This window comes from Rhopalosiphum padi, chromosome 3, assembly GCF_020882245.1.
Source record: "Rhopalosiphum padi isolate XX-2018 chromosome 3, ASM2088224v1, whole genome shotgun sequence".
In the NCBI taxonomy this organism is placed as follows: Eukaryota; Metazoa; Arthropoda; class Insecta; order Hemiptera; family Aphididae; genus Rhopalosiphum; species Rhopalosiphum padi.
Window position 1 is genome coordinate 63,994,532 of NC_083599.1, and position 13,029 is coordinate 64,007,560.

Below are 13,029 nucleotides of genomic sequence, written 5' to 3' on the forward strand. Positions count from 1 at the left end.
TTATACGTATAACGCTCGACGCGCAAACGAGGGGTAGGTATATACCCACGTATACCGCACTGCATTATATATACGTCTACCGCGAGTACGGTCGTCGCAGGCATCGTCGTGGTGCACACACGAGAATAGCCATAAAACGTCGCGCGCGCGGAAGCGATTCATCGTGCGGATGTACGCAATTACACGGAGGAGCATGAAAAACGCGGACGACTTAAACGTAATAATAATAATATAAACAATATATTATTATTATTATTATACGGGAATCTTCCGCGGCCGGTTGACGGGCGGGTGTGCGGGGCGGGGGCGGGTAACGGGTGCGAAGCGGCGGCGTGCGGGGGCGGGGCGGTCGGCAATATTGGAGTAAAGATCGTCGTCGGGCCGCGCTGCCACCGCCACCACCGCCGTTGCCGTCGCCGACGTCGTCGTCGTCGTCGTCGTCGTCACCGCCGTCGTCACCGCCGTCACCGCCGTCGTCACCGCCGTCGAGCCGCCGCCGCCGCCGCCGCCGCCGCCGGTCGGTAGCGGCTAGTTCCCACAGTCTTTGCACAGTGTACGTCGCGCGCACACACACAAACGCACCGTGGGAACCGGCGAGTTCGCCTTGAAATCGGTTCCTCCGCCCCACCGCCGCCGCCGTCGCCGGTCGGTCGGTCGGTCATGCTACGGCGGGCTGGACGACGGGCGGGCGGGACGGAGGGCGTCCGTCCGCGGAGAGTCGCGCGGCATCGACGCGTATTATACATATATATATATATATATAATGCGCGCGCGCACACGTACACGCACACTTGTATGCGTTTGTACACGCGTATAATATCACACACACACACACACACACATCTTGTACATAATATTATGTATATTCGTATAATATTGTACAGCGCCACTGCCGATTTAGGCATGAATGGTTTACAGCGAGCAACGGCGGCGGGGCAACCGGAGCGACTATATACGCTATGATATTATATATATATATATATATATATATATATGTATGTATATGTATATAGTAGTAGATGTACATAAAACACGATAATAGTAATAGCAATTGAAATAGTACAGTACGGTCGCGAGAGAGCGCAACATCGGTGGTGGTAGTGGTGATGATGATGATGGTGGTGGTGGTGGTGGTGGTGGTGGTATGAGCTGTGCTGCCCCGTCGTCGTCGTCGTCACCGCCGCCGCCGCCGCCGCCGCCACAAGTGTGGAATGTTCCCACGGATCCCATTGGTCCGGGCCCGCTCGGCCGCCGCGGTCCCTCTTTATTTCGTTTTACGTTTGATATTTTTTTTCCTTTACCCATTTTATTTTCCCCCTTGCGCCGCCCGATATCACACGCACACACACACGCACACACACACGCACACACCTACACACACACGTACACACACGTATACACACACACATACGCGCGCACTCGTCGGCGGCGCGAACGGTTTTTGCGCGCACCGCCGCGGATCACGTTTTTCCGCCGCCGCCGCCGAACAGGGTCGTCGTCGAGCACTCGCCATTCAGTCGTACGCGGTCGCCGCCCGCGTGTACTCGTGTGCAGTTGTCGTCGCCGTCTCGGTGTGCCCGAAGCCCCTCTGACGTACTTCGCGCCTATCGCCGCACACGTCGTCCCGGGACGGGTAAAATCACGACACGACCGACGACAGAGGTTTATTCAAAATATTAAAAAAAAAAAAAAAAATTATTTTGAAAAAAGCTCGTCCAGATCGCGTACTGCGGGCCACCTCCGCGTCAGTCGTCTATAGCACGCGCGTTTCGCAGGTCGTGTCATCTCACGTGCTCGCACGCCGCCACATAATCGAACACGTTATTACTGCCGGCACGTCGATTTCGTACTGACATCCCAATTTCGTGTCCGTCAATCAGTCGTTTCATCCGTCCAAGTCGCACTCGAATCTCAAACCAACCCTCTCCACGAGTAACAGAACTTTAAGCCGGGCTGCTACATCCAGCCGCTCATCGTTCTTCTTCCTATTCTGGACACCGGCAACAAGACTCGAGGTAATTCACCTAACTTGCCTGTTATTAATATGAATATTATTTTATTATTACCATACGCAAAATGTATTAAAGCGCGTTTTTTAGATATACCTAGATAATATTATTTATGTATAGGTACCTATTCTGGTATCCAGTCTTCGAGATGAAAGAGTTCAAATGTACTACCGTATAGGTACGTCCTATACGGACGAAATACTTAAGCTCATATATTTTAAAACCTATATTTATTTTGAATTGTTTTATACTATTAGATATATTTGACAAACTTGAACTTTATGTCGGAAGTCAGTTGGGCTTCATGGTTCATATATTATGATTTAAAAGTAAAATAGAATTAAAAAAGTATACCTAATAGATATCAAATACTAAAGGAGTACTACTAGGTGTACCTACTAACCATTAATTGTAAAAAGAATATAAAAAACAAGTTTAGCAACCTAATTAAATGGTATGGGTATAACTACCTATATAGCTAATATTTTTGAGATCTGGTAATATCTTTCGTATATCCATCGATATTCTAATTGAAATTGTTTTGTTGAATATTTTTCTTATCATCCCCACTCGAAATGGGTTTTAGTGCAAAATCACATCAAATTTGTTTACTTAATATTAAATGAATAATCCACCAAAACTATAATCAATAAACGTAATTAAGTCTATCAGCTATTATTATGTTCTAAACAAGATCTAAATATATATTTTTAGGCAACTAACACAATCGGTAACATTTTGGGAGCTGATAATTAACGTGCCTACGTATTATACTAAATGTACATAATTTACTGTGTGATATTTCGTTTTTTACAATTTTATTATTGTAACCGTTTTGTATTTATTCATGTTTTTTAAACTACCCACGAAAAATTCACGTGGATAGCTAGCAGGAGTGGGCGTAAATATTGTTATTAATTATTAGTTATTACCCATACATTTATTATATAGGTACCTACCTAGATGTCGCGACAGAGGTTTAAATGTTTAATACATATATATATATATATGTATATGTTTATGTCTATGTCTAGGTATATATATTTATATACGATGAGTAGTATAGTTATAATGTTGTAAAATGTTATATAGGTAATACGCGTTTATTATGGAACACGGTAGGTACATAAATTCGTTTGTATTTTACGACGGTCGATCACGTACCGAACTTTATGATTTTTGATATTTTTGAAATTCTTTATGATCTTTTTTGTTATTTTTATTATGAAACTTTACAGTAATACAGTCTCACTAAATGAGAGTGAATTGTTTTCGTAATATAATTATACAGGTACCCATACATGTACATTTATTTTAACACAAACGTTTCAAATACCTTCCTATATTTGTATTAACTAAAACTATACTCAAGTGCTCTGTTTTAAACAAAACACTGCTGCAGGCTAAAACAATATTTTTAAAACTAAAGTTTTGATTGAATCTTTTCTCGTAAATTTTAAACGGATTATCTACTATAATAGGTACTATATTATATTCTTTGATAATCGTAAACGCGTATGCACTAGTAAAATACCTAGTATAAAATAAACAGGTGTCATAATTTAATAAACTTTTTAAATAATGCAAACACATTTTTATTTATTGCCTACTTACCATGCATTTATGGATTGCAATGTCGTCGATTTAACTCAGAAAAAACATTTATGCGTAATTTAGTATACATTGTACATATGCATATTATACACTGTACCCGTGCTATATTGTTTTTAAATAGGGAGTTAAATGTTTCATAAGAGGAATAACTACCTAGGTATAATTTATTTAAGTTCATCAAAACATGGAATACATAATCATTAATAAACATTGTACATTTACAACATACAATTTTTGTTGATAATAAGAACGTAGGTATGTATAAAATATATATTGAAGGGGTAATAATTAATAATACATTCTAAATATAAACTAACTGTAGTCAAATAGAAACATAAAATAATATTTTTTACAAATGCATATAATATATATATAATGTATATTTATTATAAATGTAGCACTTCTAAATTTTAAAATTTTGTTAAAAAATTTAAAATTGTTAAAACTAAAAGGGTTAAACTAAACTGCATTGAGTGCTAAATTTAAAACAATATTTTCAGTGAAGCTAATTTTATTTAGACAGCATAGTCTACGCAGATAAACATTTTAAAATTACGTGTTTATGAATATTCAATAATATTTTATTTTAATATATAGGAACTTGAATGTTTTGATATGCATTGTTAAAATATTTATTGTATAGTTTTTAAGTAATTATACTTGTAATTGAAGTGATTGGTTCTCTTCTATGCTTACATATGTCATGTAACATGTACCATGTACGGTAGTATGATGTATAAAATGTGCTTAAATTCGATAATTAAAAATTAATAATAACTACATGTATGGATTGACGAGATTATACTACTTTTGTGTTACGTCCAACATATACTTTATGGTGGCTAAGTTGTGTCCGTAAAAAGGGTATAACTGAACTAGTTGCATGAGGGATATTTGAAAGTGGCATCTAAATATTTTAGTACACAATATGTACACTTCATATAATTGGTCAATAATCAATAAAAACCATATTTTTACTAAAATAAATTAATTTCATTTTATAAATGGATAAAATAAAATAAATATTTTTTTAAATGAAGTAAGGGTACTTACTTTGGTTGAGTTTCCCAAAAGAATTTTAAAATACGTAAAATTTGGTGTATACTCACGTTAAAAAATAATCATATTATTATAAGTAATATACTGCTATCTAAAACAAATGTCAAACATGTGTGATGAAAATTGATATTGAAGTTTTCTATCTTAATTAAAAAATTAAAACAATAAAATATTTTTGCATATTTGATTTTAATGACATTAAATCAGTAGGTCATCATGGACTCAGCCGTCTCATCCTATATATTAGTAACTTTCGTCTAAAATTTCGTGATACAAATAATCTGTAAAAAAATGTACACAATTTGTTATCTGGGACGTTACTAGTTATTGGAATTACAATAATCTACTCAATCCATAACATGAATAATTAAGATCGTTTATTTTATTTTGTATTTAATTATTATTTATTTCTATTTTTAAATTACTAAATTTATTTTTTACGATGAATCAATATAATTATACGGTTACATTGAATCAAATACTTGGAATAGTTTTATTAATTTAGCCCAATCGTTTGAATGAAAATTCAATGTAATTAGACTGATAAAAATTATTGGAAACTAATCATTTGTCATTTGATGCAAAAAGAATGTTTTTTTTTCTTATCCTTATATTTATAGAAAACTAATTTTATACTTCCTAATATAAATAGATAATAATCTTATAGGTACTGATATTTTGACAATTTATGTATTTGATATTAAATTAAATTATAATATTATTCAAATATTATATTATTATTTTACTACCTACCTACGGTTTTAATACTGTAGGTAATAGGTATATATTATTACGTTTTTACGTATATTTAATAATTTTATTATAATTTATGCTATTGGATATTTAGGTATGTAGCTATACTGCTTATATAATATTTAGATTTAATATAAATTACCTATTACAATTAATATTAATTTATTTTCGTGAATGTTAAAACCGTAATAGGCAATGAAAAAATGCATTATTTTTTATATACCTGTATATAAAATCTGTAATAAATTGTATTTTTTATTTCACAAATGGATACATTTAATATACTAAATAATTAAAATAGTATTATATTTACAAGAAGTAATTGAAATATTATCAATAATATACTATAAATAAAATATAAACATAGGTGTATAGGTATTTAATTGATACTTTATGGAAAATGGAGAGTCACCCGTGGTGTAGACCTGGTAATGCTATAAAATATTTATATTAATAAGGATTTTGAAGAAGAATAAACTTTAAGAAATACAAAATAAATTTACAACAGTAGAATCTTTTTATGTATTTTTTAATTTAATTTTAATAATTTAACTTTGACAATAAAAGATATACATTTACAATATAAAAAAGAATTTAAGTTTTTACCTTAATATACTAATATTTAAGTATTAATGTTACAAATAATTGTTTAAAATATTATTGTTTTAATAGCAGTTGAATTTCGATGTAGTTTGTATTTGCATTATAATTATATTCATAGAGAAAAAAGGGCTGATGTTTAAATCGTGAGACGAATAAAATGATTAAAACGTAATACGTAAATATATATTTTATAAATGAATTGTTCTCATGTGAATGATAAAATATTATCTTAATATTTTTATAATTATACATTTTTATTTCGATATAATCACTATTTTTAACCTGTGAAATTTAGGATAGCGTATTATTTTTGTTTTCAACGTCTACATATCTGTGTTATACAATATTATACTAAGTCTTTTACTGCAGTATAATAGTATAATATATTACATAAATTATTTTGGGGTCCATTTTTGTGCACTTAAAAGGAGATTATCCCTTCAAGTGCATGTAGGGTGTCCAATTTATTAATTGAATATTCTACCCTATCACATGTTATTATACACATTGTGCACCGCACTTAATACTATTTCCATGCTGTACATATTGAATTGAATATCCCTATTGTGAAGGGAGAATCTGTAGTCTATAGTGAGTAAGCTGGGAATAGGAAAAGTATCGATTGAGTTGTTCGATAACATTAATTCGAATTATCAAAATTCAAAGGACCCCCGTACACCATTATCACTTTTTAGAAACTTGGGAGGAGGGTGTTTGATTAGGAAATTTCTAAGGTTATTTTTGTTTTAATACCTATGTAAATAAAAGTATAAAACACATTTATATTTAATAATATTTAATTTATAATCATTGTGAGACAATGTTAGTTTGTTCTCTGACGAATATTATTAATATATTAGTATAAATATAACCTGCATAATGTAACATATAGTTTTAAAATAAATCAAAATAGTCTTAACTTTAATTATCATACGTTTACAAATAATATGTGTAACTTTTTATAACCAAATCGTAATCAATATTATACAATAGGCTACAAAATATAATAAAAGTAACAACCTACAGTATTTACTTACACTATAGTGGTTGTTACTTTTATTATATTTTGCAGTAATTGTGTTATATAGATTATAGGTATTATCAAATTCTATATCATTATGTATAGTTTATTTATTTTCATTCAAATTGAATTTATTTCATAATAAGATACGTCTGCAAAGTTAACAAAATAAATTAAATAACTAAAATGAACGAAAATATTTGTTTTATTAAATTATTATTTTTACAGAATTAAAAAAAAAAAAAATTATACGTATCTACTATATTATACGACATACGTATTCTATTTATATGCTAATTTGTTAAATAGTTAAAGCACGTGTAAAAATAAAAATCTTAAAGTTATTCTGTTTCAATATTTGAGCTTTAACATTTACGATCAGTACCTATCTATAGTAGCACTAGTAACAGATCCAGAAGATTACTACAGATGCACGTGCTTATGTATCAGCAATTCAAACTGTGAGGGTAGGCGATAAGGCTTTTATTTTTTCTACAGGTTCCTGATGTATTGTTATGTGTCTGTTAACAAGTATTTTTGAGTAGCACAAGTTCTTCAAAAATGTCACATAAATACAGCCATACATTGATCAGAAAACAAATACAGAAAGCACTCTATAGAAAAGCCATTTTTTAAATGTTGTTCAGTTCGAGATAATTGTGAAGAACTATGAATGATATTGATATATTTTCAATACATTTAATAACCTAATCTAATCTAACATTGATATTCCTGAATTAGAAAATTAAAAAAAAATTAGTGTAGTGTAAATTTATACTAGTATTCTACAATTTATTAAGCTTGACTGGTTATAGATTCTAACTTCTGAGCGGAACGATGAGTATAATGCTAAATTAATAATTTGTTTTCTGACCGTAATCTCCGAAACGGTAAAAATGCTTAGATTTTCAACTTTGAGAGTGGTATCAGTTAGAAAATTAAATTTAGATGGTACTTTGAGAAGTCAAAAGTTATTAAGTAAAAAATTCCTAGTAATTTTCAAAATAACAAAAACAAAATTAAACAAAACGGGTACTTTTAAAAAAACTAGTGTACGACAAAATAAATATTGTTTTTGTTGGTGTAGGTAACTCATAAACGAATAACCATAAATACTTAAAAGAGAACATTTTCCTCAAATATTTGTATTAGCATTTGAAATTAAAATTTATACAAAATTAGATATTAAACAAATAATAATGATTTTACTATTTTAATTATTTTTTTGTCATTTAAATATGCATGCCAATATATACATTAAATTGTAGTTCATATAGTTTTAAACCATTATTTTATTATACACAATTTTTAATATAACTTATTAGGCTTTAACAAAATAAATTGTGTTTAAACGAAAATCATAAGACCTATCTTTATTTAATCAAAAATATTCTTTTTAATTTAATTTTGACTCATTTTTAAATATACATTTTTTGTATTTTTTAGATTTATGGGAACCTGGACGCTAAAATCAGAGAAAGATGGTGATACGGATGATGGAGAAGTGGTAGGCTCTTTAAGCTGTTATAACTCCGCGGAACTTCTTGGAGTGCCAGCAAGGATGCCTCACCACTATGGCCCTGAAGCTCCAATGCAATTTCGACCAGAACAACGTCTAACTAGAGATGCAATGGAGAGATATTTACGAGATCGCAATGATTTAGTGTTGGTTATTCTTCACGCTAAAGTAGCTCAGAAATCGTACGGTAATGAAAAACGATTTTTTTGTCCACCTCCTTGCATATACTTATTTGGCGATGGTTGGAGACTTCGACAAGAACAATTGTTAAGAGAAGGGGTGTCTGAAGCTAATTCTCAGATGAGTGCCTTTATTGGTATTGGAAGCACTGATCAAGAGTTACAACCACTCGATCTTAACAACGGAAAGCAATATTGTGCTGCCAAAACGTTGTTTATTTCGGATTCAGATAAGCGAAAACATTTTATGTTAATGGTTAGAATGTTCTATAATATTGGTTATGACATTGGTACATTCCATAGTAAACGAATAAAGGTTATATCGAAACCATCAAAGAAAAAACAATCGTTAAAAAATGCCGATTTATGTATAGCAAGTGGAACAAAAGTAGCGTTGTTCAATAGATTAAGGTCCCAAACAGTCAGTACACGTTACTTACACGTTGAAAAGGGTAATTTTCATGCTAGCTCGACGCAATGGGGTGCATTTACTATTCACTTGTTAGATGATGATGAAAGTGAAAGTGAAGAATTTAATGTTAGAGATGGATATGTCCATTATGGTAGTACTATCAAGCTAGTCTGTAGTGTCACTGGAATGGCATTGCCTCGACTTATAATAAGGAAAGTCGATAAGCAGATGGCCCTTCTAGAAGCTGATGATCCAGTGTCACAATTGCATAAGTGTGCGTTTTACATGAAAGATACGGAGCATATGTATTTATGTTTATCCCAAGAGCGTATAATTCAGTTTCAAGCAACACCTTGTCCCAAGGAACCCAATAAAGAAATGATTAACGACGGTGCCTGCTGGACGATTATAAGTACGGACAAGGCCGAGTATCAGTTTTACGAAGGCATGGGTCCCGTAAACTCACCAATAACACCTGTTCCAGTCGTTCACAGTTTGAACTTGAACGGCGGTGGTGATGTGGCTATGTTAGAATTGACCGGAGAAAATTTCACACCTCACCTACAAGTATGGTTTGGTGATGTTGAATCCGAAACTATGTACCGCTGCCAGGAGAGTATGCTGGCCGTTGTACCAGACATATCCTCATTTAGGGGTGATTGGCTGTGGGTCAGACAGCCAACCCAAGTACCAGTATCTCTAGTGAGAAATGATGGTATTATTTATGCCACTGGACTGACATTTACATACACTCCAGAATCTGGACCCAGGAATCACATCCAACCCACAGATGACATTATGCGAGCGCCACATCCTCATAATAGATTACAGCCAGCCATAAATGACGTTCCGTGGAATCAACATTCCAATATTAAAGATTATCAATGATGAAGAATAGTATGATTTGGAACCAATGAAAAATACTTTGATGAAGTATTGTTATGAATTAAAAAATGTGAGAAATATGTATTGGAAATTATTTATACATTTTCTTTGCATTTTAAGTGGTATGGATAAATAATAATTTATAAACACTCTTGATGGTACAATACTGTAACATTTTGACATAAATCCATGCGGTTTCTAAACAATCACATACAAATAAAATGAGAATATCTAATGTAAACGTTTTTGTCGTTTCTTAAATGATAATAGTTATTCATTTTAGTTGTTCAATTTCATGGAGAGAATATGTCAAAGTGCAGACAGTAGGTGGTAATTATATTTATAGTTGAATTCTAATCAATAAGTTTATTTTTATTTGTATTGTAATTTGTAGTTGCACATAATTGTTTGCAAGTTAGTTCCTTTTAATTATTTTGTACGATTATTCTTGTAAACGATTTTTTTTCCGTCCGTTTGATTGGCTAAACAAACGAATTTCTTACTTAAGCCTAAGATCATAATTGTTGGCATAATATTGAACGCTACACCTGTTCTGTAATTATATGATTGTGCAATGTCATTAAGATATGTTTTGGGAGAACCATTATAGATACGGCACGTTACTGCATATCTTAAAGTTTAAATTATACATTTGTAATTTGGTGTGTGGATCTCACAATATAATATCTTGAATTTCAAAAGTGAATCAATTACTATGCAATATTTATCCCGGTCTTAGCTCCCGTTACAAACGGTTTTGATTTTAATGACTTACCTTAATTATCTATAAGCTTCTCACGAAATTACTAGTTACTGACATAAATTAGTCTTGTCTACAAGTCTACAAGAGTAAGAACAAGTTTGATCGTTAATTGAAGTTGTTAACAGCTTTCAATTTTAAGTCAAATAAATGTTAGAAAACATATAATTATAAAACGATCAATACAACAAATTAAAAATAATGACTTTCGTATCTAAAAATTAAAGAGAGAAAAAAGTAATTACTTTACTATTGAAATTCGTGACCCTTTTCATTTGTAGTATTTTTAAGTTTATTTTTTAAGTATAGAAAAGCAAAATGCATATTCTAAGGTGCTTTAAATTATGTGTTAAAAAAAAAACAATATTATTGTGCAATGGTCAATGATAATTTGTTTCCAAATCCGTTTTTGTAGTTTACATTTTGGTATAGTATAAAACAAAATAAACTTATTTTTTTTATCATTATGATTATTGTAGTTAAAAGTACGTGATAGATATGATATAATATAATTTGTAAACGGTAATATTACAAAATTTGATCACTATGAATTAATATTATTATTTTTAGTATTATTAATTTGTGATGAAAAAATCTTATTTTTAACACACGTCGTAATCTTGAAATAATCCGTTTATTTTCTCATACATCACGCGTAGTACACCTACTTGCTACAAAATTTTGTACCGATGTGTTTTATTTATTTTAATTATTTTACTACTTATATATTATATATGATACGTATGTAATACTTATTGCTGTACCTGTACTTGACTGATTTTATAAACAAAGAGTAGTGTTTTTATTTTATTTTTTACTTTTAACCTGTTATAACTAAAACTCGGTTGATTTAATTACTAGTTTTGCCGCCATTCATGCCAAACACTTGATGACTATAATTTATTACTGTGTAATTGTATTTTATATAATGTAACTATAAGACAGTAATGCCAAAGAAAATTTAGTTTGTAATGGTTGTGATCGATATTTTAGAGCATTTATTTTGTTATTCTTGTATAGCTTTCTTCCAGTAGATATTTTCATAAGAATTCTGTCGTCTATAAACACATATATACATATATATATTATATTTATTGTATTTTATTTCTTCGGTGGGTATATTTTGTTTGTGATTTATTGGGGTTGTTCAATATGTTTTTATCTATTTTATCATTCCTCAATGTTTATGTTTTGATAATTAACAACCACGTATGTAATATGTAATTTTTTTTGTTTTAAAAATGAATATTCAATTCTCAATTGTATAAACGTAGTAACTGTTTTTTGTTGTTATATATTACAAAAATGGAATATTTAATTGTATATTTTACTCCATTTACAATCTATAATAAATTCACTGAATCAAGCTTAAAAAATCATATGTTACTTATTTTTTACAATTTATTATAAAAACACGAAATTTCGAAGAACATTATATGAATGAATTTGGATAATACATGTTTTGTATTAATGTTATGTTGAAAATAATTTTGTAAACAATACATAATGTTATCAACTCTAATAAACAATTATCATTTTATTTTTAACGAAAAATATTTGTCTTTATAAATATGAATTATTATACAATGTGTTTACTATAAAACGTTTTAATATTCTATGTTTATATAATATATATATATATATATAAAGGTACTTGTATAAGTATACACGCATATTTATATATATATATATGTATATGTAAATGAATAAAAACGAACTAATCTATCAAAATGTTTGTCGGTTGCGTACTTTACTGTCTTACAATATGACATTTTCAAGTTTTTCCTAATTGCTTCCCATAAAAAAAATATAATAAAAATAATAATAATAACGGGCCCATTTATAGTTTAATGCGTTATATAATAATACTTGAATACTGCCCGCGTCATTTCTACTAAAAGTGCAGTAAACGTCGGCGGAGCGTACACAATCAAGTCGGAGCCTTTAAATGGGATATTTATTTCGGTCAAGTACTTATATAATAGTAAGTATTAAGCCTGTATACGAGTGTACATTTTTCCGGAGCGAGGGACACATGCAGTCGGCGAGCGTAAACGCGCGAGTTGTCGGACTTATACCATCATATTATAATAATATGTAGGTGGGTCGGTGTGTGTATTAATACCATATTCGATATTGTATTGTATGATGTTTGGATATTCGAAAATATCGATGATATATAGATTGGTATGCATAATTATAACAGTAATGCCCC

The 13,029-nt window shown here is 31.0% G+C and overlaps 2 protein-coding genes across 2 annotated transcripts in view; one reads left to right on the forward strand and one right to left on the reverse strand.

Annotated features, from left to right (window-relative positions):
* Positions 1-1,321, reverse strand: part of LOC132924446 (leiomodin-2-like) — a 74,367-nt gene extending 73,046 nt beyond the window's left edge. The window contains exon 1 of the mRNA XM_060988772.1: positions 1,069-1,321. Coding sequence (XP_060844755.1) covers positions 1,069-1,305 — 237 coding nt within the window. The 5' untranslated portion in view covers positions 1,306-1,321. The remainder of the gene's footprint in view (positions 1-1,068) is intronic.
* LOC132924444 (suppressor of hairless protein-like) lies at positions 1,297-11,040 on the forward strand. Its single transcript, XM_060988770.1, has 2 exons — positions 1,297-2,015; positions 8,506-11,040. The coding sequence occupies exon 2, from the start codon at positions 8,510-8,512 to the stop codon at positions 10,055-10,057; it is 1,548 nt and encodes a 515-aa protein (XP_060844753.1). The 5' UTR covers positions 1,297-2,015; positions 8,506-8,509; the 3' UTR covers positions 10,058-11,040.
* Positions 11,041-13,029: the final 1,989 nt, after the last annotated feature.